The sequence below is a fragment of the Lepisosteus oculatus genome, chromosome 10 (assembly GCF_040954835.1).
Source record: "Lepisosteus oculatus isolate fLepOcu1 chromosome 10, fLepOcu1.hap2, whole genome shotgun sequence".
Classification (NCBI taxonomy): domain Eukaryota; kingdom Metazoa; phylum Chordata; class Actinopteri; order Semionotiformes; family Lepisosteidae; genus Lepisosteus; species Lepisosteus oculatus.
The window spans coordinates 42158362-42185558 of record NC_090705.1 but is presented as its reverse complement, the minus strand read 5'-3'; the positions used below and the strand labels follow the sequence as shown (position 1 = coordinate 42185558).

Genomic DNA, 27197 nt, shown 5'->3' with positions numbered 1-27197 from the left:
TTAAAAACACAGAAGTGAGTCATCTGAGTTGTTTTCTTTGTCATAATTCAAGCGAGCAAAACAATGAGTAAAGTTGAAGTACTATCAATCAGCAACAGAGCCTTGAAATTCAACCGAAATCCTTCAGGAACTGTGTCCCTCCAAGTACAAATTAATCAGTGCTGAGAGGTGTGAAGTGATTTGGGAAGAAACAGCTGAGTATTCGTTAAGTCGGCAGCTTTGATCATTCGGGGTTATTAAAGCCTCATGATGAGTCAGTGACAGGTTCAATGGCCCTGGTCACGTCTGTCTGTTCTGGAGGAGCACTGCTATTTTATGACAGGCCCCTAACTTTAAATACTTCAAGTTGCAATGGATGAAACATGAGCATCGGCCTCTACTTAAGACATGGGTATAGGCTGATAATACTTTTAATTGTCCTTTCTGAATTTTTAATTTCTTTTTTTCAACTTCACGAAAGTACACACAGTTCAAATAAAGTTTGATGGGTGCTGTTTTATACAAGCATTGCATCCAGCAAAGATGTTTGTGCACTTGGCAGCCTATGGAAAGTACATTGTGAGGTAAGTGAATATCTAAACTAAAGAGATGTTTCTTCTGTATGTCTAATGTGCTTCATTTTTCGGCAGACTGTTATGAACAACCTTAATCCGCTTTGGAAAACCTTCAAAGTATCTTTGAACTCCCTGTGCAGTGGAGATCATGACCGTAAACTAAAGGTGAGAACTCTAAAGGTCAGATATAAAATTTCTGCATGCATTTCTAACTTTTCAATCGCTTTCAAAGCTCAATTAGTTCTGTTTGTTGTGCCATGAAATTGCAATATTGTCTTCAATTTTACTATCAATCTCCTATCAGTCTCTGATAACAAAAGTTTTATCTTTTTATACATCTGAAACCACATTCTGTAATTGGACCACAGAAAAGCGATGAGTGCCTTGATCCAAATCTGTTTCTCTCACAGAGCAGATGTTGTTGTTTCCTCCATCTCTCTTTTTAACGTGTGGGTGGGTCTTCTTATCTCTTCTTTGCCAGTTCATGTTTGAAAAGTTAGTTAATAAATATTATGCAAAGACAGAATAAAATCATAACTGCACATAAGATAGAATATCTAGCTGTCTTTTTTTATAGTGATACAGTGCATTTATAATGCCCATAATCACAACATTTCATAGTAGAAATAGGCCAGTATACTGTATCTATTGCTAATTTAGCGAGTACTACTCAGTAAAGTGCTCGTTTAAACAAGAGTTGAATGTATTCTTATTTCATTTTCAGGGAGCTATTGAAATCAAACTTGAAAAATTTGATTTAACATTTCTGGCATTTTTGCAAAATAAAATTGTTCTCATCTTAAAGAATTTTTCCTACCCCACTCCTCTGTTTTATTCACCACGAATACTTATGATTGTGAGTTTTTCCTGCCCGATGCATGCTCGATGCACAGATACTGTTCAGTGTTGGAAACATAAAGCTTGCAAACTACAGGAGCCCAACCTACCAGCATCCCCATCATGGCTGGGGAACTTGTTCTGTCCTCCCACATCTATTATGTTATAATGAAACAGCAGCAATTTAACCAACAAGGGCATCTCAGGGTAAGTGCAAGTGCTCTGGACTGGATTGGCGTTAAATGTTTTTGAAGTGAGCACTGTTAATGGACACCTAAGTGAGATACTTAACCCCCCCACTTTGCCTCAGTTCACCAAACTGCAAAAATACGTGTCCCAGAACTGGTGGGAGTAATACTGTACCCCTGTACTGGACTAACGTCCCAACAAGAGGTGAGCCACACATTTTCTGTCACTCTCTTACAGTGCAGAGACCCGAACAAGTTCCAGACTAATGAGGCTTGAGTGTGGACCTTTTTATTTTAAAAGCAAGAGTAGCGCAGGATATCTAATTTGACTTGACACACTTCTCAGGAGGTTGACATGATTGCAAAAGCAATGTAATTATCCATGATCAGCTGTATCACAAGGAAATACAGCAATGACAAGCGTAAAGTAAAAAGGAAGGCAGTGTTCAGAGGCACTGAACTGAACTAAATGCGTTTTGACTTGTTGAAGTCTATGAGCAAAAAAATCTCTTATCACTGAATACATTTCTGTGATATACACAAAGGGTTTAAATGATTGAGGAAAACCATTTATTACAGGAAACTTCTGGCAAATGCCTTCCTTCAGCTGTGTGGAAATGAATAGTAAACGGTTCAGAAAGCTTTAATTTTCTTAAACGTTTGAGTTAAGTTCATATTGTCTTAGTCAGTGTTATGTAAGAAACACTGTTGAGATACAGATTCCACAGATGGCAACGTCTTCAGCAATGCAATTATTAGCAATGAACTGGCAGGCTGCTTACGCTACTGTTGTATCTGAATCTTTAAAATGCTCCACAAAGGTCTTCTAAATGACTTTTAGTTTTTCCATCGTACAGCAGGTGGCCCTTTCAGCAGGAAATGGGGTCGACGACATGGCCGCAGGTGTCGGACGCTGAGTTGGGATCTATTGCGTCAGATCTTTGTTTAAGGGTGGATGTATTTGCGTGTTGTGCAACAGTCAGTTGCATGGAAATGTGTAGTTTAAATGCTCCCTGGAAAGAAAAATCTTACTTCATGCCCTTCTCGTTTATTCATCATCTTTAAGCACAATTTTGAAAACGGCTGATGAAATTGGCTTAAATATAGATTCTTTTAGGTTTTATTATCCCCACTGTCTTACTGCTCTCATCAGAAGTACCCTTTCCTTAATCCAGTCGTACACCCCAATGTGAGGATGGAGATATTCATGGTATATTTCACATTGTCCGAATTCTTTCAGGTGTGATTTTTTCCTCCGCTTCTACCACAGAACGTGCAGCATGCTTGTCACATTTGGAAACGTCTCTTTTTTTCCTCGCTGCTCAATAGCTATTCAACAAAGCAATCCCCAGGAAGGCTGATGTGTTTCATGATACCATTAGCAGAGTATCAGGTCAGGAATTGTTTTCTTCAGATCAATCTCCAGTAATTCTCCGGGCAGTGCACTGTTCTATGTTATTGTGGATAGTGTCTGAGGCTACTGGGTCATTTAGCTTTAATGATCTTTTATATATTATGTATGCACAACAGCAGTATCTGAAGGAAAGGCTTTTGAACCGGTTCAGTGTGCTGGCTAGGTTGAATAGGTTTATAAAATTTGTTTCTTTCTCAGTGGCTGTGCAATAGACTGGTGTCCTGTTCAGTGGGTGTGTATGTGTGTTCTCTGTACTGCCTTTTGCACTTTAATTCTGGACTAGTTCCTGGCTTAAATCTCTCTCACCCAGATAATGGATTGATGGTCGATCACATACATTTTATTTATCTGTTCCAAGAGCTTTCCCTTGGTGATAAGTGGTACAAAATTGAAGATGCGTGGAATGCTCAAATCATGGCTTCTGCTGCAATAAAAAAAAGTGTGTGGGGTTCAGGTGCATTTCGGCATGCCACTAGAGTAACACTCGTACTCAAGGACCTCCTGGGCCCTGCTCAGCCGGGGAATTCAGGTGTCATCTGGTAAAATTGTTAAGGCCATATTTGGGAGGTCTCTAGTATAGAAGTAATTTCATTTCCAGCTATTATGCAGTAGATTCCTGTCATGTGATGGGATAAGTGAGAGAGGGAGGGTACCTTACATAAAACCTCTGGGTAATTCCATTACAGCTCATCAGGGAAAAAGAGGAGTCGGCCTCAACACTCTCACTTAGCAGACAGTCCTTGTGCGTTGCAGTGATCTGGTAAGACAGATTCAGCAACACGTGGCCGAACCACATCAGGACATCAGCTGAGAAGGAAAAAGACCAATTTGTGTTAATCTGTGGGTTGTTACAGAGACAGTTTTGGAAGTATTCTCATTTTTCTTTTTTTAAATAAAACAGCCTTTATTTAGAATCGAATATCGGTTGCAACTTAAGTACTTCATATCAACTAAAGTCTTCATATCTGCAAAATCAGTACTCTTTCATGAAATATTCATCTCATCAGCGTAGAATGTGTGAAGAATAAAGATTGTGCCTTCTGCCCGGAGGCGGCGGTGTGCAGGCGTGATTAGGGCTGTGGGCTCCTGGCCATAGAGGACACGGTCTTAAATCCAGCTGGGGACACTGCTCTTTTCTTAAACGCAGTGACTCCGCAAACCCAGCTGTAGACAACGTTCAAAGACAAGTACCTTTAAATCTGTAAGCTCATTTGGATAAGAACATCAGAGAACTCAATAATAAAACAACAAGAGAACAGTTTGTTTCATGTTATTTTTAATATTCTTACCCATCATTATTTGTTTTCATATTGCATTATTCATGTATGTCAATGTATTTTTGTCTTCAATTCATGCCTTTGCATACATATTGAGCACATGCTAAACGTATCAGCGGTCACGTCATTTACTATGATCCCCTCCTGCAGTAGGAGCTTTTGAAAGTGTGTTGAAGGCTTAAGAAAGATTTTCTGTATTGTAAATACAATATATAAGGTACAGTAAGTAAGTGGGTGACTCATGTAACTTCACTAGAAAGCCACCACTGTTAAGAAAGCAGAGCATACCTTCATAATTGGTGTAATTCAACATCATTCATTAATTAGCATGTTGTAACATAATATCTTTGTTGCAGCTGACCAACCTTAAGCTGTTTATTGATTTAGAGTTTAGAGGTGTCCTAAGCATTGTGAAAGTAAGTCCAAGAAGCAAACCAAGCTGCATTGATTGATACATTTTGTAATTCAATATATACATTTGATCAATAATATTTATAATATTAATCCTTAAAATAGTTGATGAATAAAAATAACATTAGGAACATTCCAAGTAGCTGTTTTATTGTGTCTGTTGCTAAATCACCTCCTGAACCAGCTATTTTGTAGGATGTTTACGCGGTTGGGAGATAAAATCTAAATTAACTTAGATGTCTATGATGTTTTACTGTAGATAAATAAGTTCAGTTATGTTTAGTCCATACAAAATGTAACTTAAACATGCAGCCTCCTGACAGAAATGTCTGGAAAAAGAACTAGCAGAAAATAGCTGTCAGTTCCCAGGAAGAGATAAGTGACAGGATTAAGGTCATGACTAAGACACATTATTTAATCTTATATTGTGATGTGCACTTAATCTAAAATCATCTGTCCTGCATGATTAAAACATTGCAATGGATATTTAACTTTATGAAATCCTGAATATTTAAATGCAATGTGTTATATTTTCATGTTCACTGACACTGTGTTTACAGTGGAAGTTATTAATTCTTGACAACGTGTATCAATTAAACTTCAAATTTTTAATGTTACCATTTATTAAAAAAACCAAGCAATTTATCAATAAAGATCTTTCTTGATCCCTTAGTGCATAACATGTGCTGTACAGTCCTTTTGAAATTTAAGCATTTCTGCTTGGAAACTTAATTGCTCTGCTTGCTGTTTAAGATAACAGAGCTCGCAAGTGCTGTATTGTACTTATCTGTTGAGACTGAATGTTACCTTCTGCTTCTGGTTTATCACAATTGCAGTACCCCTTGGGAACTGACTCTGCAGAATCCAGTAGCTTTTAGAAGTTTGGTTTAGCAAATTATAAACATTTTTTGGGTGAAGCTAATCACACTATTTCTAAGTTCACTTTAATGACAAGTCAGGGTCCTAAGGTGTCTGATGCATGCAGTGAGCAGAGAGAAACAAGACTGACACATTAGTGCTTTTCTTCTTCTGTGGTTTACATTTCATGCTGAGTGTTAACACTTTATGTGCTAAAACATCAGGACTCATAGCAGTGGACACAAGCTGTTTATGCTAACAAAGAATAATTATGATTGAACGCTGAGTCTCACAGTGGCTGTATCACAGCATTTTAGGAAGCTGTTCATGAGAATACAAATTTGTACAAATTTTGTCTGTTCTCTGGAATAATAAAATATGTGGGACTTTGCATGTTTCCTGCATTTGTTATGACTTTCAACAGATTTTTTTTGTAATTTATAAAAAAGCATCTACTACAATGATACAAGATGCCTATTTCAGAATAGTAGAAAAATCATAAAGATTACGTTCTCTAATTTAAAACCTTAAGAATAACATGAATTTATAGAATACTGTTTATCATTACCTTAAGATGGTATTTTCCTCTGTTCTGTACAGTTGGGAAAATCTGTGAATTGCTCAAAAACAGCATCTTCACAAATCACAGATCAATTGGTTATATGTGTGGAGTGCGTGTTGAACACTTCAACATTGTTGGGTGCAGCCTTGAGATTACCTATTGAGATTAATCAAAGGAGAAAACAGGAAAAGAGTTCAAAACGTAGCTTTTTTGTTGGGAATGTCATGTTTGTTGAAAGTTGTGAGCAGTGACGTCCAAGGCTGTACCTATTGCAATTGTCAGTATGCAAAGAGAAACTGTTTATGATCTCTGCCAAGTCCACATGCCAAAGAAATTACTTAGAGTTATGACACCTGCCCTGGTGTGTTGCATTGGAACGATGTGTTTGCAAATTGAATTCCAGTGTGCTCAGCACAGCTTAAAAAACCCTCCCTAGACCTCGCAGGATTAGTGCCAGCCAGCGCTGTCGTCAGGCGCCAGTGCCAAAGAGAAATCCATGGACTTTAACTTGTTCAGGAACCACATATTGCTCCCAGACGCATCTTGGCCGGACTTCAATGGGCTGGCCAGCACATTCTGCTGGAAACAGATGAAATGGTGCAGCCTACAAAGGCAGCCCTAAACCCCAACAGAGCTTCAGCAGAAATGTCATTCCCCGGAGTCACATTAGTACTGAGATTCAGCCTGGGAGCTGTGGATGGAATGCTGTTAATTGCTGCAAATGCCCAGGACTGAAACCTATTTATCTGATCTTGTGTAAGACAGAGCTACACACAAGGCACCTTTCAAACTGAAGTGAAATCCGACTGAAATTATATAAAAATGTATCTAATATGTTAGTGTAGTTTGGTTCTGCATCCTTATTTGGGTGTCCTTTCTTTCCTAAGGTCTTAACAGTCGGTCTCCATCTGTAAGACAGCAGTCAAGTCAGAAAAGCGTGATTCTTCCTCGCCAGGGAAAATCACTGTAACAGTAGCTATACTTCCTCACGATTAGACTGCATCCTCTCGGTCTTTCACTCATGGTGAGCGGTTACTGACGTCCGTTCCCAAGACTGGGAATTAGTTATAATCCGAACTGGAACCCCCTTTATTGGTTTTCGATCTACCACTGTCAAACAAGGTGTGATTTGATGGTGCCCCTCCAGGGTTCCCCCAGTGGAGGTGTAAGCAGAACGAGACAACGAGAGGACGTGTCTGCCAGCCCCAGGTGCAGTGTTCTCAGCCCCCACTGCTCCTCCACTTCACCTTTGGCACACCGTGCTCGGGGAGAGAGCAAGGAATATTCCCAGAACATGTAAAAAGGATCCCACAAGGACAAGGGACGGGCGATTGGCTTCCCCTGAAAACGTCTAGGAGGTCAATAACCGAATTACACCATTTGGTATTTAATTTGGTCCTGTATATGAAGCAAAGAAAAGTCAGCTAAAAAGAGGTCTGTTTTTTCACATTTTTATCTTTATTTCATTTCAAATTTGATTATCAGCAACAGCCTGAACACATAGTTGACAGCTGTGCTCCTCTAAATATACATAGAACATCATTTTCAAATACTACACTGAAATACTGAAGGATGAGCAGTTCGCTTTCTGTTCTGTTTTCGTTGTTTCAACAATTCCCCTCCGTGGCTTGTGTTACTTATGATACCCTGGCAGCCGGCCTGTATCTCACACAACCAATGTAAACAATTAAAAACCTTAACCACAAGACCTTTAAAACGATACATCAGCTGACAATACCTTTATTTACAAAAAACTGAAAAACTTTGACACATTTTTGGCTCTTACACAAGGTCTATTTCAAACTGTATTCTGGTCTAAATATCTTACTAAGAAAAGCACTATGCAGGACAGAGTCGTTGCCTTAATAAAAGAAATATATTTACTTTTTTCTATTTAATACTTTGATAGAGATATTTAATAGTCTGATAACTGAAACTTCCTATTATGTAAGAACTATGTTAAATGTATTGAATGTACAGTAGCTACTGAAAGAACACAAGACAACTTATCTGTTAAGTCGATGTATTATTATCAAGAAGGTTGTTGAGAATCTCCTAACATTTGTAAAGAAGCATATATCAACAGGCATTATATTTACAGTATTCGTAAAGTATATGTTAGATATTATATAGGAACGTATGTAGTCCTTTTTGGTTTTGTTTTGTTTTTGCCAAGATAATTTTTGTGAATATTTCTATGAGCAGTAGCAAGGGATTTTTCTTTAGAAAAGCTTCTTCTTAAATTTATTCTCCAGCCCCTTTGCTGGCAAGTCGCTATTACTGCATAATTTTCCAAGCCAAGATAAAATCCAATATGTTCTAATTTTTGCTTGATAATCTGCAGTACGGCTGCACTCGTTCCTTTTGACTGACATGCATTCATGTCTCAGGCAGGACCAGGCACCATAACGCTTCGTGTCTTGTCAAAAACGTCTCTAAATGAACAGCCCTTAATCCACTGCACGAATATATTAAGTCCTGTGGAAACTCATGTTAACTAATTAGGAAAGGTGCTTTATCCTTTTATACATACAGTAATAACAGGTGATATTACATTAAAAGGATAAATGGAATAGATGTTACAGAAAAAATACTAATTTGAGGACCACAACTGTCTCTGGAAGATCCTTTGAAAGTAAGATAAATGACATTTCCACAGAAGACTGAAAAGCCACAGATCAGTTTTTCTATAGATGTGACAGAAACACTGTCTTGATTTATGACCCTAAATAATCCTACAATTGTACCTCACTTCACATTTTTTGAAACTGTGAAATAAATATTATTAATGTTGAAATACATCGTAAACTGTTCCTTGCCCTTCAGACAGAAAGAAAAGTATAAATAATGTATTTAATTGATTCTGAGATCATATGCAGAGTGGTGTAGCAGGAGAAATCTGGCATTCTGGGAAAACAAATTATTAAGGTTATAATAAAGGTCCTTCTTGTAGGTCTAATATGGGTTGCTGGAGGATATGCTGCTGAAATTCCATTACTTTTTCTACTTAGATTTATCATGCTAATCATTCTACCTTTCAGAAATGATAGCACGAGTGTTATCCAACTACTGTATGATTTCATTTGTCAAGGCTTCTGGGGTCACTTAAAGATGAATAAGAGGGGAAAAAAATGCTTTATCATTGGGTTATGTTTATACTTAAGTGGGATGGAAGTTTTTGTAATCCATTTCTTTATATTTATGGAAGAACTGGGCATCAATAGAAGGCCATCTCGTGTATAAATGGAGTGCGGTCATGTGACGACACTGTACATTGTGATGGGCATCCTGACGCTGCAGACAGCAAGGCCGGAAGTTCCGGAACCAAGCAGGGCTACAGGTGATGCTTTGAAACCTACCCCCCAAAGGCAGGCGGTGTGGAAGGGTCAGTGGACACCTTCTTCGCTTTCTGTTTGTCGTGTCTGCTGCTCCTGGACGCTGTGCGCACGATTCCTTCCAGCACTCTGGACAGTCGAGCCAGGACAGTCTTTCCAGAGGTGGTAAATCGCCTAAACCCCTACACCAGCTCTTTGGTCTTACCAGTGTTGAGCTCCAAATGATTCTCATTACGCCACCTGGAGGATAGTGACCGCACTTCAGTCTGCTGTTTCATCTGTGGTAGTGATCAAGCCCACTAATGTTGTGTCATCTGCCAGTATTATTTTTAACAGAATCCAAAAGAGACATAATCGTTCATGTGTAACGAGTGAAGTCACCTGTCCCAGTGACGGGAAACAGCCTTCGGGGGGGGGCACCAGTATTCAGAGTCATAGTTTTAGAAAGCTTGTTACCCATCTTAACCACCTGCTTCCTGTCAGATAGAAAATCTAAGATCCAACAGCACAGGGACTGGCTAACGCCCAGCGCCTCATGTTTATCCGACAGCTTTAGAGGCACAATCGTATTAAATGCTGATCTGTTGTTGAAAAACAGGACCTATGCATAGGTGGCAGGGGCCTCAAGTAAAGAAAAACCTGCATCCTCTATGGACCTGTGAGCCCTGTAACTGCACTGGTAAGAGTTCAGCTCACCACTGGAGAGCTGGTTGCAAACCAGTCGCTCAGAAACCTTCATGATAACTTGGGTTAGGGCCCCGGGCCTGCCATCATTCAGAGATGATAGGCGCCTTAGATTTTGCAGGCGCCGGAATACTCACTGCCAATTTAAAACATAATAGTAGCATTTCACTGCTCTCAAGAGACCTATTAAACATGTCAGCAGAAACAGGGGTGAGCAGGTCAGAGCAGCACTTGAGAGTCACTGCGGACACCAGGTCAGGTCCCGCCGTCTTCCTGCTGTGCTGTTGGAGTAGCAGACACCTGACCTCCTGCTCCCGAATCGCAAGGGCTTGGGTTCGGGGGCTCTGCTACTGCAGGCAGACTCTGCTGGTTCTCTGTCTGCAATAAGCTGGGGTCATCGTTCCAGGCTGTGTGTTTGATTATATAGCCTGATCAGCTAGAGCCCCTCTCTGCTCCTCTAGCTGCTGATGCTAACTGAGAAGAAAAGCCCTGTTCTAGTAGGTTGTTTCTAGTAGCGCCTGTACCCTGCCTTGTGCCCGCTGCTTGCCAGATAGGTTCCAGCTCCCTCGTGACCCTGAGCTGAAAGAAGCCGTGAGAAAGTGGATGACTGGATGGACTCCTCACATCTAGGCTGTGATATTCTCTACTCAGGAGTCCCAGCACACTTATCAGTGTACAGTGCTGCCACCAGTACCTCACTTTCCAATTGCTTGCATGGCAGCCAGTCATAGTGTACAAGGTCAAAACATAGATTTTCTGCAATACGTTTAATTTTTAAATATGAGACTGCAGGCTGTTACATGTTATGTGCTTTTCATCAATTCATACACATTTACTTTTGCTTTCAACGTTTTCAGTGCTATAAATCCAAAAGGCTTGTCCCAGAAAACATAATATGCATACTGTACAACTGGGTGCAAATGAAAAAACAAAGCCTTGTTAAACGATAACCTTAAGCAACAACACCAGGGCCTCGCCATAAATTGTCTATGTGGTGTTAATTGTCATATTGTAAAAGATGTATCAGAAGGTGCACTTTCATGTTGTGCCTGAGTATGCGAAGTGAAACTGCACATGGGCAGTTGTCCTAGAGTGTGTTAGTACACTTTATGGTGGTTTTTAATTGTCTTGCTCTTACTGGCACAGTATACTTTGCTTTTTCATCTGCAGCTGTTGTTCCTGTCCCCAAAGATACCGGATCAGCATTAGTGGCTGATTGTTATACAGAAAGGCTCCTTATTTGCAAGTCATTATGAAGAGGCTTGCAGTGCTGTATGCCAGGGTTTATAAACACTAAAGACTGTAAATTGTCCTCCGCAATATGAATTGTACACTGAATTGGCTAAATAATTTTTGTTGTCCTCAAAGAATTCACAAACCCTCCTAGCAGTAGAAGCTGTGAATGCTGGTCAAGTCGTTAATTGAACCAATAATACAATAAAATACAAGTGAAAGAAAAAAATACTAATGGAAACATGCTTATATAAGCTTAAATGGTATTATATGTATATGCATATTTAAATAATTACATATACAGTAAATTAAAAGAAAGATTTCCAGTGGAGTTAATATGAAGCACACACTAAAGTCCAAATGTATTCATGATCTGTTTGTATCACTTACTCTAATGCTCATGAATTAATCATGAATAAACACTTATTGTGAAGTGTTACTACCAGAAACAATTCCAGACTTGCAATGGAAGTTAAAATGTCAACAAAAGGTAATCTACATTCAAATGAATTGTCTTAAATAATACCGAAATTGACCATTGTTTTTGAAGGTTTGTGTGGTGCACTTCAGAAAAACGGACATTTGGGATATATGTATATTTAACACCGTTGTACTTCATTTCACATCTTTATACATTTTAAAATGCATCATAAATTGTTTCTTACTTTTTAGACGTGAAGCAAATTGCATTGGCATTATAAATAATGCATGTAATGGCTTCTAAAAGCTTATGCACTGTGGTCTAGCATTGGGGAAGATGGTGTCTTGGGAAAGCAATTATTAAGGTTACAATAAAGGTCTTTGAGCTGAACTAGATATATCATGTTTGGGATATTTAGGGTCATGGGGAGCCTGGAAGATGCTATACATCCATTTTTTTAAGTTAACATCCTGTTTTTTTCCTGTCTAATCAGCTTGCTCTTAAAAAGCAATGCAGCTAGATATGCAGAATCTTCTCTAGAATCAAGAGTCTCCTTCAAACTGGCATTTTATAGTCCCTTGGTGCAGATGCAAAGAAACGAGGAATTTGCCTTTCATGATGCTCCAAAAATTGCAGAATATCTCGCTGTCAGAAAACAAAATCTTAATCAGTGCACAATGGCATCAATACTGAACAACAGTATTCATAAGTGTAGGATTAAAAAGTGGCATCAGCCAAATATTAGGCTTTTGAAGAACTGACAAGGAATAAATAACAATCTTGTGCTGTTCATTCTGTATTCTACAGCTCTCATACGCAATCTCCATACGTGACTCCATGCTGTATCCCTCCACTTGTATTTACCCTAATTGTTTTTTTTCACAGTGTACAAAATTTGAAAATGTGGTGTAGAATCTCATGAAATTTGTGTAACATTTAGTGAATCTATCTTTGCATTCCAAAAGCTGGCAATACACTTGAAACAAAAGAAGCTGTTTATTGAACACAAAGTTTTGGTAAAAAATAATTTTAAATTAAAAAAGAACGATATCTGCTAACTGAGACAGAATTTACTTAGAGCAATTCAGACGTGTGATCCTTTTTATCTTGGCTGTAATACCGAACCTAAATATCACTTCTGGCAAATTGTATTAATATTACATTAAAAATCCTAACATTTTAATTAGCACAATCGTATGTTCTCACTTTATTCATGTTTCATTTGAATCTGACTTCTGGAAACCTGCTCTAGTATTTATTTAAAATCAGTAGCATGGTCTGGTGCCCAGTTTTAGAAGTAATACCGTACATTCAATTTGTTAAATTACTGAATCTCTTTAGAAGAGAGGAGATTATGAGGGAACTTCATCATCTTCAGGGCGCTTGATTAAAAGATGGAGATTAATTATGTTCGCCGATGAAAGCCTTGTGGAAATGCCAAGGTGATGCTGGTAGCAGAAGGCACCTCTTCCCCAGAGAGTCTCGGGTGCCTCGATGCGGAAATCAGTGCCTTGGGTCCCTACAGAAATGGGTGCTTCAGAGATTTGGGTCAGTTAGATAGCAGCCTTCAGAGGAGCCGGATGGCACATTGGTAACCTATCTGCTCCTCTTCTGCAGTGCATTGTCTGGGACTGGGATTCGAACGGGAAGCACGACTTCATAGGAGAATATCACACCACCTTCAAGGAAATGCGAGGGGCCATGGATGGCAGACAGGTAGTGTGGTCTTCGCCTCTCTGCGCCAGTCCCTGGTGAAAACTCCCTTCTTTTGCTATAAAGGTTTCATATTCAAATGACCACAGCAGTGTTTTCACTTTATTATTGTTTATTATCTGTTTATTTCCACTTCGTAAAACACAGTAGTATTTTCACTTTTAGTGTTTCATTTACAGCTGGCCTAAGAAAATCTACTGTGTTCAGATAGATTAGACAGTGCCAGAATACCACTGCAACATCAATTAACATCCTTATTGAAGTACAGAAGTTTAAAATTGCATTTTTGAAAAGATGCCCCAGAATATCATGTCTGATTTTTTTTTATTTTATGGAACAGATTAAACCATGTTGAGTAAGAATGATGCTACACAACCATCCTATAATTTATAAATTCACATCACACGTGAAACTTCTTTATGAGTTTAGTCCGTCTGATTACTGCTGATCCTTCAGTCTCTAATGTGCATGTCGTTTTCAGCCGCATTGCTAATTCAATTGATTTTAAATTAACTGCATGACGAAGAGAAAACACAGAGAGAGGGGTCACTTTAAGTGCTGTCTATTCTTTTTTTATCCCGTGAAGTGCCCTGACAGGCACAGTGAGCAAAGGGTCAGTCAGTCAGCGCTTCATTCTGAGAGCTGCACTCATCTGCACTCACATCCCTTCAGCCTCAACCCTTTTCCCCACATTATTCACAGCCTTGTAAGGCTGCTACCGGAGACGGTAGAGTGTTGGATTTACCTGTTATACAAGGGATGAAATAATAAGCCAATACATCCGTTTTACGAATGTGTTTGTACGGATGTGAAGGCAGGGTCTTTTATTTAATGTTCTTCCTCCCAGTGTTACAGCTTCACTGAAATGTGCAGACAGGGGAGTGAAATGAAGAGGCCCCTCTACATCTGACTCTGTGGCTGGGCACTCTCCTTATCCATCACACATAAGGTGTAGATACAGAGCGTAAATTGGACAGATTCTCTCAGATATCTTGTAAACTTCTTGGCATTATTAGGTGTAGGCTGTGTTGTGAAGAGATGAGAAAATATATATGTAGATTATGTGTCCATATCTTAGGAGCACAGAGGCAATCTCTTCACTGTCGTTGTGCCGTTTAAAATTATTTAATTTAATTTGTTTTCTTTTGTGTTGTCAAGCATCTTTTTTGTGGTTAGTGCATCTCAAGGCTTCACACCCTGCATAAACATGATACAAAAGGGGGGGAAAATGATAGTGTGGTCTTTTCTAAATGTGCGTGTGTAAATGTAATTGTGATTTCTACGTCAATAAGTTAAAAAAAAAAGGTCAGTGATCCTGTCCAGGGTGTATCTTGCCTTGAGACCATTTCCTACTGGGCTGGACTCACCACAACTTTATATTGGGTTGAGTGATTATTGCAAATGGTTGGGTGTTAATTAGGATTTAGACATTATTGTTTGTCTTGGAAGAAAATGTCTGCGGACTATTTAAACACGTTTACCAAGTGCACGTGTTAAAAAGCAGAAACGGATGTGTGTCGCGGGGCAGCGCAGTGGTGCAGTGGCCTGCACTGCTGTCTCACAGCGCTGAGGACCCGGGTTCAATTCCAGACCGGTGGTACTGTCTGCCTGGAGTGTGTGCGTTCTCCACCCCCAGTCCACAGGCGTTCAGTACGGGACTGTAGGTTAACTGGCTTCTGAGAGAACTGGCCCTGGTGTGTGTGTGTCTGCGTGTGCCCTGTGGTGGCCTGGCATCACATCTGGGGTGTACCCCGTCTTGCGCCCCCTGCTTGGCAGGATAGGCTCCTGCTCCCCTGTGACCCTGATCGGGATAAAGCGGGGAGAAAATGGAGGGGTAGACTTGTGAAGCTGAGTTGAAGGGAATGGGAAAATCTCAGATTTCTGATTGCTTTCAGATGAAGGGCATTAAGATATCTAACTACACTACTGGCTGTTGATTGACTCAGATGAGATGGATATTTCTTTAGCAGCCTCTATAATAGAAGTTGTTCTTGCTTACCAGAGAGCATGTAAATCAACTCAGCCGCCTTAGTGTCACTTTTTAGTTTCCTCTTTCCTGTGATGTTAGAAGAAAGGAATAAATAAAATCTGAAAACCAACATACCACATAACTAGCAGCTTAATGACCATTGGCACCAGTCTGTCCATTTTATCAGCTGTAAATGGCAAATGTCTGTCCCAATTGTCTGAGGGATTTACAATCATGCTTAATTATTTAAATATTTCTGTGAAGTCAGCCTTTAAATGATAGATTAGATCACCGAATTCACATCACAAGTCCACAGGTTTTCTTAGAAATCCAGCTTTAACCAGGGACGTGTTGCTTGTTCCTGCATTAAGAATCACAAATGCATGCTAAGATGAACAAGTAACAAATATTTTCAAGGTGCCAAAATTTCCCATGTTTCAGGAAAGCTGAAAGAGATAACTCGTACTCCTTTTTGGATTATGAAGAAATAATTTAGTAGCTGCTTGTGAGTAATTGCACTATTTTGAAATGTACAGTATGTGAAACCTCATCATTACTGGCATCAATAGCCTTCGATGATTAAGGCAGATGAGAAATGCATAATGAAACTGACCAGAGAAATTGAAAATGGTGAGAAGCTGCCCACAAAGACTTTGCTGATTGGAACCCAAAGAATTACTTTCCTCTTTAAAAATACCTATTGGAAACTAGAAACTCAGCATGAATATTTTATTCATGAGGGAAATAAATGAATTTCAGATGTGAACCTCACTTGCAAAAGAGGTAGATTCTAACACAAGATAAGAGTTGTGAATATACCCTAGAGTGTCTTCCATTATTAAATAACGGAAAGGAAATAGTGCTTGAGAAGGAAGCAAACTGTCACAAAATGCTTTCTAAGCAATGAACCATATAACACTAATGAGACAATCACACCATTTGGGGCAAGTGGAAGACTTAGACTGTGATGAATAATGTGCATCTAATTTTGTGTGCATAGCTCTGTTTGTGTTTGTCCTGCTAGCCAGCTGTTCAGGAGTTCTACGAGTGCAGAAGGCTGCCATGTATTTTACATCAGGCTTCCTGTGTAATTCTGGTTTAGATGACAGAAATGACAAATGTGCAGTTAAAAATACAGCAAACAAAGTATGAGTGTACCAGTCCCATAAACAGATGACGTGCCATGAACACATTTACCCCTTAGATAATACAGATTGTGTGAGACAGTAAGACCTCCGTGCTCTGTTTTGTACCTTGTGTGAACTTTTCATTTAAAGGGCTTTAAAGCTGGGTAATTGCATTAGACTTTTATTATTAGGGAAGATTTTTCATTTACCATGATTTTGGACCACGTTGACCTTTGTCAGATTTTTACCAGTCATAATCCTTTCAAATGTATAGCAGGTCATTGTGAGTCCTACAGTTGCATTGTCCTTGTAACAGGATAAGTTGTTACAATGATAACAACCCTGTCCTTACTATGTTCTGATCCTGAAATGGCATAACAATAACCTAAGCAATACATTTGAAAAGAGATGAATTTGTCTTGGGCTCCGGCTTCCTCCCACAGTCCAAAGACAGGCTGCTGGGCTAATTGGCTTCTGGGAGAACTGGCCCTGGTGTGGGTGTGTGTGTCTGTGTCTGTTATGCCCTGTGAAGGATTGGCACTCCGTTCAGGGTGTACCCTGTGCCTGCTGCTTGCCAGGATAGGCTCTGACTCCCCAGAAACCCTGTGTTGGATAAAGCAGTTAGAAAATGAATGGATGGCTTAAAACAAAGCACAACTTCTGCAGTTTATCTCGAATACAGTTTTAGAAGAGAGGAGACATTGTGTATTTTAGAACTTTAGCCAAGACGTTTTAAATGGTACGTGAAACAAACAACTGATAGAGACATTGAGAGGAGCATGAATGAGATAAAACCATCTGAGTGCTCATCCTTTTCCGGATGTCAACAATTCGTTAATTTCAGCATCAGATTTAGCTGTGTAGAAACATCTCTCTTAATGCACATTCACAAGATGGTCTTACCAATGGATTTTTCATTAGAAAAATTGATGGATTTGTTATGTTATGTAATTTTATGGTGTCAATTAAGTGAAGTAATGTACTATGATAGACACACAAGTAGTCTACAAAAGGACCTGTCTTTTTTACATTCTAATATGATAACAGCTTTATTCCTATATTTTTTATGATTTATATTAGATGCAGTGGGAGTGTATAAATCCCAAATACAAAGTGAAGAAGAAGAATTACAAGAATTCAGGAATTGTGATTCTGAATCAGTGCAAGGTAAAACCAGTATCTGTTTAATTAATCCCCTCTCATTCTTTATATTAGGTTTATCAATCTGGCTGTGACCTGAAATGTTACAAAATATGCTGGTTTATAAAAGGGCTAATGGAAACAAAAGGTTAATTTCACCGTTTTATATGAATATTTGTACGTGGGCGAGTAATAAAAATGTGACATATGTGATATGTTATTGAGAATACAGTATGTATCCTACTGTAAGTGTGCGGAGTGTGAATTTAACATAGGAGTCCACTTTTCTGAGTTGCTTCCCAATTGGATTTGTCTTTGGAAAGCACACTTGGCAAGCTCCTCTAGAGAGCTTCAAATCTCCTCCCACCTAGGATTCAGTAATTGGTTGGAAATGTTGAAAATCAATATGGAACATGCATGAGCAGCTGGCTATTTAATAGAGAGCAATGCAAAATGAGTCAGAAGTAGTGAATGACTGATACACCCTGCTGTGTGGTCTCTTCAGAAAGAGAACCTCAGTCCTTGATCTTAATGAAGCTGCTATTGTGTGTAATAGTTCTAGGCCATGTTTACTTACAATATAAATTTACTTGAACCAGTTTTGCCAAATGTCTCCTCTGCAAAAGCAAAGAACAGTTTGCGAGTTTTCTTTAGCATGTTCTTGTTCATGCCTTGTTTTTATGTGAAATGTGGGTTCCATATGGATTTCTGTCCAGTTGGGATGAGTATAGAATTCACCAAAATACTGTAAATCTTAAACTTCAAAGTACAATTTAAAAAAAAATCATACATTATTTGCAGATCCACAAGATGCATTCATTCCTAGATTACATTATGGGTGGATGCCAGATCCAATTTACAGTGAGTATGATGTCCTGTATTTAATCTCAGTCTGGTGAGAAGTTATATATTCATTTTTATAAAAGCATGTTGCCTGCAATTTAGATGTTTAAGTAAAATAATATATTATTAAAGCTTTCCATTTCATATGCACCCTATCTAGCAACATTTCATTGAAAACCTGTTGAATAAAATATTGAATCAATTATTTAGGTTTAAAGATTTAAGAAAATTTATTCTGAATACACCTTGATACCTGTTCTGTTTTGTTTCGTTAATAATTGCATTACACAAAGATGGTTATATATAAATACTTATCATTTATATCATTTGCTGTCATAATTTGTTTTGACTATGAACATTTTCATGCTGCTAAACTGCACCAAAAACTGTAATCTAGTGGGTTTTGATTTCATTAACTGTTTTTTTGACAGAGTGGTCAGATACTTTCTCTCTCCTTCAGAACTTTGTTGTTGAATCTCTCATGCTCTTATTTTGTGTGTGTACCCATTTTTGTACGTATTTGTATTCATTGTATTTTTTGTAGTATATTTTGCTTAAATATATTACATATTAATTTTAGACAGTGGACCATGTGAGGACATGCCTTCAATAAACCTGTGCTGATATATTCATATTTGTATGGAATTGCTGGAACATTTCCATGGATAGACACAGTCTTTAAATAAAACAACTCCTTTTTGTTGTCAGTAAAAAAGAGTTTAATTTCAAATGACAATTACCAATTACTTAGTTTATAGTACAATTCAAATCTGCCGTGTTTTGCAGTATTTATATTTATAGTATGCAGCTGTCCACATTTCCAGAAGTGTTAATAAATGTGTAAAGTAACACATCTTATATAAGAGAAGAAGTAAATATACCAGCTGTGAGAATCTTGTAAAGACAAAAAGACTATTTTGGACTCTTTACAGAATAAAGAATAAAGGGGTAGAAGCTGTTTATAACAGCATTGCTCTATTAACACACCTGCTCATTAGCTTATCTTGCATAAAAGAGTCATTATCTCAGCAATCTAAAAATCCCCCCAAAAATGTAGGTAGCGTCTTTTATTCCTCTACAGAATTAACATCAAAAGCATTAATTAGCTATTGTACAGTCATCAGGCAAAACAAAGAATCTCTGCTTCCAATCCAGGCAATAAAAAAGTTAAAATAAATAAAAAAGTTAAGAATAACTTTAAAGGGTTACTATTTCTGTTCTTTTATTTTTGACTTCATTTTATGCCTCGGTGTTTTATATTAATGTGTACATAAATACAAAGATTGAAAAATGATTCGCAATTACTAAATCCAGATGAGGAAGCAGCTCATTCATGTGATAATTATCATTTTGTGCTATTAAAGTTAAAGGCCTTTGTTATGCTCAGGAGTATGCATAAATTACAAGTAATTGGTGGTGTTCACCAAAGTTATTACTGTTTGTCTTTTAGGTAGCAATTGATTTTACAGCGTCGAATGGAGATCCACGAAACAGCTGTTCTTTGCACTACATCCATCCCTATCAGCCTAATGAATATCTGAAAGCTTTGGTTGCTGTTGGGGAGATATGTCAAGACTATGATAGGTAAGTATTGAAAGTGAGGTTCGGACCCAGAACATCACTTGAACAGATCAGTGTTAAATAACTCCACAGTGTTTGTATTTAGACACATAATATCCACAAGCATTTTGTTACAGGTCAAACACTCAAATCTGTTGTCTTCTACTAGGGAGACAGTTGAGAGCAGACATACAGAGAAAACGGCTTTTCTACAGCATTTGTTCTTAAACCTTTAGAAAGGGAAGCCTCGCACAATTCATTGTGAAATTCTAAATTTATCCCCTATTTGTATCCCACAGGAGAGTGAATGAGGATATCCGAGATGTTAATTTGTGTAAAACATGATTCCTCTTGTTTTTGTGAAAGGGGAATGCGTTAGAACACAGCACAGAAAAAGAGTTGTGAAACGTGGAGGTGATTCTAAATTCGATTCTTTGTTGTTTAACATGCTACAGTTAAACAGCTGTGATAATTACAGTGTATTTATCAGTTCGGATTTTAGGATGTTAGGGTGACCATGCTGCAATATAATATAAAGTGTAATATTTTTGAGACTCTAACCACCAAGTATTAAAGTAAAAAGGAAAAGCTTTTCTTAGACATCCATATTTTAAAACTTTAACTTTAAAACCAGGGGGAATCGTCCTGGTGAATTATTTGTGATGATGGGGTTAACATGGGGGCAGTGGCTGAGATTCTTCAAGGTTGTTTACAGCCTTTGAGTATCTGTCCATGAAGTGCATTACCAGATCAGATTTTGACACAGTTGCAGAAACACTCATAAAACACTAAAGCTGCATTGCATAAGCAAATCATATGCTTCTTTGACCAGTATTTTTATTTTTCTTTGAGCTGTTTTTATTTTTTCTCTACTTTCACTCAACAGCGGTGTTTCTTACTGGCCACATTAATTGCATCATGTACAGTAAATTCTTGTTCAGCACTGTGTGTCTTAAAACTAAACTAGAATGATAAATGTGTACTACTGGATATAAATATAGCAAGCCCACAAAACAGCAACACAGCTGGAAATAATTTTTACAAAGTCTGTAAAAAAGTGCAGCACCTGTAAATTTCCATTGAGAGTAAGTGAAAAGTGCTAAAAAAAAAACTTCCCAGATGGATTATCACTGCTGCATTTTGTGAAACCCTTTGCCAGTGTCCTTTCCTGGTAATCCTGCTCTCATACTGAACAAGTTCCAATTCCATTGCACATCTAAGCTCGTCTGGAATGTTTGTAATGGTTAGGATGCAAATGTTTGGTGCAATTAATGAGCACATACAGTACTGGAGATGGAACAAGTAAAGGCTTATTCCATGATGAAAAGAGAAGAAAAGAAACACAGTGTTTCGTCCACATTGTGTTTCTTTTCTTCTCTTTTCAGCAGTAATAAACCTCTACTTGTTCCTTTGCAGCCTACGCATGCTGACGCAGCTCCCTTGTTGAACTACTTCAGTACTGGAGATGCCACTGACTATCGACGTGTCCAGTGTGCAGAGTGGCCGACAGTGCAAGCAGTAGAAATACTGAAGGAACACATAAGCTAAAAATCTCAGAGCTAAATCTGGAATAGCATACTGTAGGTGTGTAGACGGGTAGCATTAGCATGGATTAGTATGGTAAACAGAAAGTTAAATATATACAGTAGGAGAAGGTGTAAATGTGTACTACTGTATACACATTTACTGTATACACACTACTGTATTACACATTAAAAGGACATTCTTAACTGAAGTTCAGGAGGGATGAAGACAAACAAGTGTGATCATAATCACACACCTCCATTTCGCATGTTGCCTCACGCTGTCCTGCTACACCCCATCTCCAACTTTGCAGCCCACTCCTGGGTTAAGTCCTCTCTGAATGGGGGCCTCAGCCTCTGTGCTCTGTGGCCAGATGGATTAAGCCAAAGCTTTAACTCTGTTTAGATGCATTGCTGGAAGGAAACACCTCCAAGTTCTCCCAGACACTACCAATTCCAGCACCAATATTTCACATTGATTAAAAATGGACAGTAGAGTGCAACAAATCACCTTGTACAGTATTATTCACCAACTTGTATTCTCAATGGGTACACAAAAACAAACCAGAGAAAAAACAGGCTGTAAACTTATACTTACACAAAATAACAGCAGAAAGTGTTCCTCTTCTAAGTTAGTTTGCATTTAGGGTATGTTGATGAGTGATGACTAATTAAAAATTAAATGCAAGAGGTAGATCTCACACAGAGCTCCCTATTATTGGTACAATCAAGAAGCTCATTTATTCATGTAAGAACAGGTCATTAACAGTTTTCACTAGAGAAAATCTCATATCACTTCCAGCTTGCTAGGATTAAAATCAAACAACGTCCTTGCAGAAACTTCCTCTCCTCTGTGGAATGGATCTTTCCAGATGGCAGAGGGTGTGAAGTGTGTGCCTGAGACAGAATTAAACAGTGTATTTTTGCTGATTCAGTTCATCTGAATCTTCCCTGGCTTAATTTTCCATTTGTTGTACAAAGAAATCTATGAAAATGACCTTGACTTTGGCTCAGAATAGCTTAGGCCGCCTCCAACATCGATTTGTAATTCATATCTTTCTTAGCAAATTTAAGACTGCCACTCAGGTACAATTACATGATGCGAGGCAGGCTGTAAACACTGATTTCTGTATTACACTAACATTATTCTAACGTATTTTGAGCTACTAGGCCACTGAGGATAATGTGGCTTAATGTGAAGTCAATGGATTGGCTTCAAACTAAAGAGGACTGTGGTGCCCATGACCTTTATAACAATAAAGCAGAACATTAGAAAGAGGTTATACAGGAGGGGTACATTACAAGATCCAAGACTACAGTGCAGTTGCAGTTCAAAAATGAAGTTTATAACCAAACTGATAGTGGCACAAATTTGGTAAGAAGATTAATTTAACCTTAAACCTGATATAACCAAAAACAAAACTTACCGTATTTTTACCGTATCCTGTCGAAAGAAGGAAAAGTATACTTTCTTTGTCTTCTTCTATTTAGTGACAAAATGTTTCCTGCATTTGGTTTTGGAGCAAGAATACCACCTGACTTTAAGGTAAGACATACAGTATGCTTTTTAGTTACAATGCAAGTCTCAGAGGACACATATACAGCACAGTACAAAACATGAATAAGCTCCTTCTTATTCAGTGGGACTGATTTCACTGTTTGGATTGCCGTCCTTACTGCTAAACAGAGAATATTTCATTTATATTTGCAGAACAAAATTTAGACCAAACCATCAGGTATTCTCAGTTTTTCCAGGGAACCCAGGTTTTAATGCTGTTCTACCAAGGAAATTCTTAATATAAGCTAAAGTGTTAAACAGAAAACCACAAAGACTAGATCAATTTCCGTTGCTGTGCATTATTAAAGAAACTCTTTAGATAGCACCAGAGTTATGTGGCACTCCTCTGCAGCAGCTGCTCATTAAACTTGTTTACCTGCGTACTGACGATGTGTAGATTGAGCTTCTGCTCAGTTTCCCCACACTCTATTTTTCAACTACATTATACATCATTCTGAAGAGGTTAGAGGCAGGAGCTTTGTCAGCTCGGGGGGCTCCACAGTTTTCTAAATTGTTTTCAGCACAATTGTAATGCCACGCCTTGATGCAGACTGGTCAGTTTTGCGGTCTTAATTGAATTCTAACCTACAGAATCATTACAGACCAATTTCCATAATGACGATAGCAAAGAAGAGGTATGTTCTGTAGATTAATAAAATATTTGCAGTTTTTATGTGTTGAATTAAGCCTCTCATTTTAGCCTTAATGGAACAATCCACTTCAGCACTTTTATGAGGAAACTTTACCGGGTATATGGCTACCAGTAGATTCATTTACAGCTTTGAGCCCTTTACATGCTATTAATTTATTAGCCCAATATACTTTGTATGTACTTTATTTTTATGTCTCTTAGGTGTCTCATGATTTTGCTGTGAACTTTAATGAAGACAACCCAGAATGTGCTGGTGAGTTTTTTTTTCCATTGCTTACAGTCATGCTGTGTGCATCCACACTCTGCTGTATGTTGAAAACAGTTTCTTTGCTGTTTTTGTTTCTTCTCACAACTGCCCACTCTCACCTGGTGCAATGTAACTTACAGTACGTAATGTAGTTATCTTACACAACAAGTAAATGATCTTTATGTTTACCATAGTATATTCAGTCAGAATTTTGTTTCTTATCCTAGAAATCTGTTATTTGTATAAATTCTGTTAACACACTGAGTTAGAAAACATTTGTAATAACTTATAATTCCAGTCCATACATTTTGCTGTATTATGGATGCATGTTATGAAACTTTATCTGTTAGTGTTGTGTTTTGCACAAAGATCAGCTAGTGTGTTCTTTCTTTTGGCCTTATCTTACATGTACATATTTTTCCATAAGGAAGTTGATGTAACACCAATGCGATTCTGTATTCCACACATTGCCATTGCAGTTTGAACATGCTATGAAAGCACAGCAGCAAGGTGCAGTGCTGTTGCAGTATGGCCGTACTAATACCGTGCAGACAGTCTCGAAAGACAAAGGCCGAGAATGCCACGTGTTTCCAAATCTGTGCCGATTGACATGTCTTCTGTTTCAGTCAAAACATTAACTCATAATTCAGAGTGTTTTATAATAGATGAATAATGAGTTTTAAGAGTGTAAGGACAAATCATTGTAACATCTGCATTTAATGTTGTTAAAAATAGATTTGCTTGTGTCTCTTTGCAGTCTGTGAAGTGCCATTTTTATCATCTATAGACAGAGCAGCATTCGCATAGTGGGAACATAACATACAGATGGAGGCTTTGCAACAGCTCATTGACATACTGAATGAGAGAATATCTAAACACTTCTGAAACAGATCTTTGGAATAAATATACAGTTTATATACAGATAATGGTAGATAAAAGAAAAAGCATTGGACGGGAGAATAATGTTGAGAGATTAATATATCACACAAACTGACAAGAACAATGAAAAATGAATATTGGCAGTAAAGAGGCCACTGGAGCACTGTAAGCTAGAGAGTCTTCAGCCCATTATATGAAGCAAGGGCACAAGACGACCATAAAGATTTAATCTGATTTGAATATGCAGCTTCACGTGGAGGGGAATTTGAGTTTTGGGACATGTGCTGGGGATAGAGTAATTGCACAGATGTTCAAAGTCAAAGGAAGAGCATTTCTTTTGTTTTGTTTTTTGTAATATTTTAAAAAGGCCGGAATGCTTCATTCCTCAAGTGGAAGAGAAAAGAACTCGAAAAGTCCTATTTTGCAGAGAGATCTCCCTGCATGCACCCCCAAGTGCATTAAGTTTTCTCTGCCAGCATATGATTTGGGTTTTTTTGGCAAATTGAAATTACTGATCAAGCTAAAAAATTAATAAGTCAGGGAGAGACTAATGGAGTTGCAGGCTGAGGCTCTAGGTTATTCTTCTTTTCTGTTTCATTTTACACTAGAGATTTAATTGAATTCATCAGGAAAAAAATATTAAGTACAGTCTACAATAGACAAAAACATGTTTTTCTTCTTCAATTTAGAGAGAACTGCGGTGGTGTCATAGAAATTACTGTGTTCTTTTCCCATAGTGCTTTGGTTGATGGGCAGTAATATGTATTTAGCATTATGGATGAACTTTTAAAAATGAAACTTTTAAATGACATTTTCACAAGGTGGTTGTTGCTCAGATAATTGTTGAAATTGATAGGCTGATGTTGCTCAGAGGTACTTAGGATCAATACACTGTATCTTGGGTGAAGTACATTGACAATTTAATTCCATTAAACTTTAATGTGGCTGGAAAATATGCAGCTTTTGCAAAATTCAGTTTGTTTACAGAAGTCTGATTTAGACCAATTTATACAAAGATCCCAAAATTCTAAACGATTTCATACCTAAATAATCATTTTAAATCATGAAAGGTGCTTTATTTTGTTTGTGGTTTGTGTTGATTAGTAATTATTCTCACATACATTTTAGGTTTTACCAGAGCCATTAGTAAGTTATTGCTCTGGCAAATGTGTAAATGTTGATTGAATTAATCTATTTATTTTCGGATTGTCTGCCAAATTAATTTTGAAAATACAAATCATCTGAAGAGGACTTAATGGCCAGTCTCCTGCTTTCTGTTTTTCTTTTCCAGACTTAGAGCCATTTTCAAAAAGATTTAATTATCGTGTTAAAAACTTGGGTTTTTCCTTTTGTGAAAACAAGGTAGAACAGAGTTTGGACAAATAGAAATCCTACAGTTTAGGAGATTCAAAAGACATTCGAGCATAATGAATTTGTATTCGCAATGGCAATTGGCTTGCCACCAGAGGCCTCCAGTGAGACGGACAGAAATAATACGCTTGTATTTATCTCGCCTGTGTCTGTAATTAGAGAACTAATTGAGTGGCATTCTTGCGTGGGCTTGTTTGGACAAAGGGCTGTGTTGCAGCAGTCAGAAATGGAGTGGTGTTAGTTGAGAGAGGCAGGGAGCTGGGAGATCCGAGATAAAAAGTTAGAGAGCTGGGAGAAGTCTTTTATTGTTCTACGTAAAAATTTACATTTGTAAAGCCTGGAACATCTTGGGCACATGGCTTTACAGGCAGGCTTACGTCAAAGGGCAGTGCCAGACTTCAGTAACACATCTTAACATATCTGTAACACTGTACAGTATATGTAATTTTATATGGACAGTTTGAACAAAAGGAGATTTTTTTGCAGGTGTTCTTGTGACTGGCTGAATTTTCAAAGATGACACTGATTTTACTCCCTGATTCACCCACATGCCCCACAGAACCATGTGTGCTGTGTCCAGCCAGGCGTCCTTAAGTTTATTCCTCTTTGGGAAGGAAAATACTGAGCATTTCAGGTGTGTCAACTTTTAGTGCCGTCCATAGGAAGCAACACTTTACCAGGATTTAAATGGTTTCAGCAGGATTCTTACCAGAAAAATACTCCAAAGCCCCAGGGAGCCTGCCGACAAACCACTCTGGACAGGCACATATGGAACAAATCTGTTCAGAGCACTTTCAGCATGGAAAGCAAATGCTGAATCACAAGCTTCAGTACGTAAAAA

The 27197-nt window shown here is 38.1% G+C and overlaps 1 protein-coding gene across 7 annotated transcripts in view; it reads left to right on the top strand.

Annotated features, from left to right (window-relative positions):
• The window catches only part of cpne4a (copine IVa), a 101361-nt gene that overhangs the window by 62328 nt on the left and 11836 nt on the right, over positions 1-27197 (top strand). For 6 of the 7 annotated variants that reach the window (XM_006635529.3, XM_069195240.1, XM_015357031.2 and 3 more), the window contains 7 exons: positions 630-719; positions 13392-13490; positions 17664-17750; positions 18525-18584; positions 20017-20150; positions 23141-23195; positions 24061-24112. In XM_006635529.3, coding sequence (XP_006635592.1) covers positions 630-719; positions 13392-13490; positions 17664-17750; positions 18525-18584; positions 20017-20150; positions 23141-23195; positions 24061-24112 — 577 coding nt within the window. The remainder of the gene's footprint in view (positions 1-629; positions 720-13391; positions 13491-17663; positions 17751-18524; positions 18585-20016; positions 20151-23140; positions 23196-24060; positions 24113-27197) is intronic. The other variant, XM_069195241.1, reaches the window with a different exon arrangement.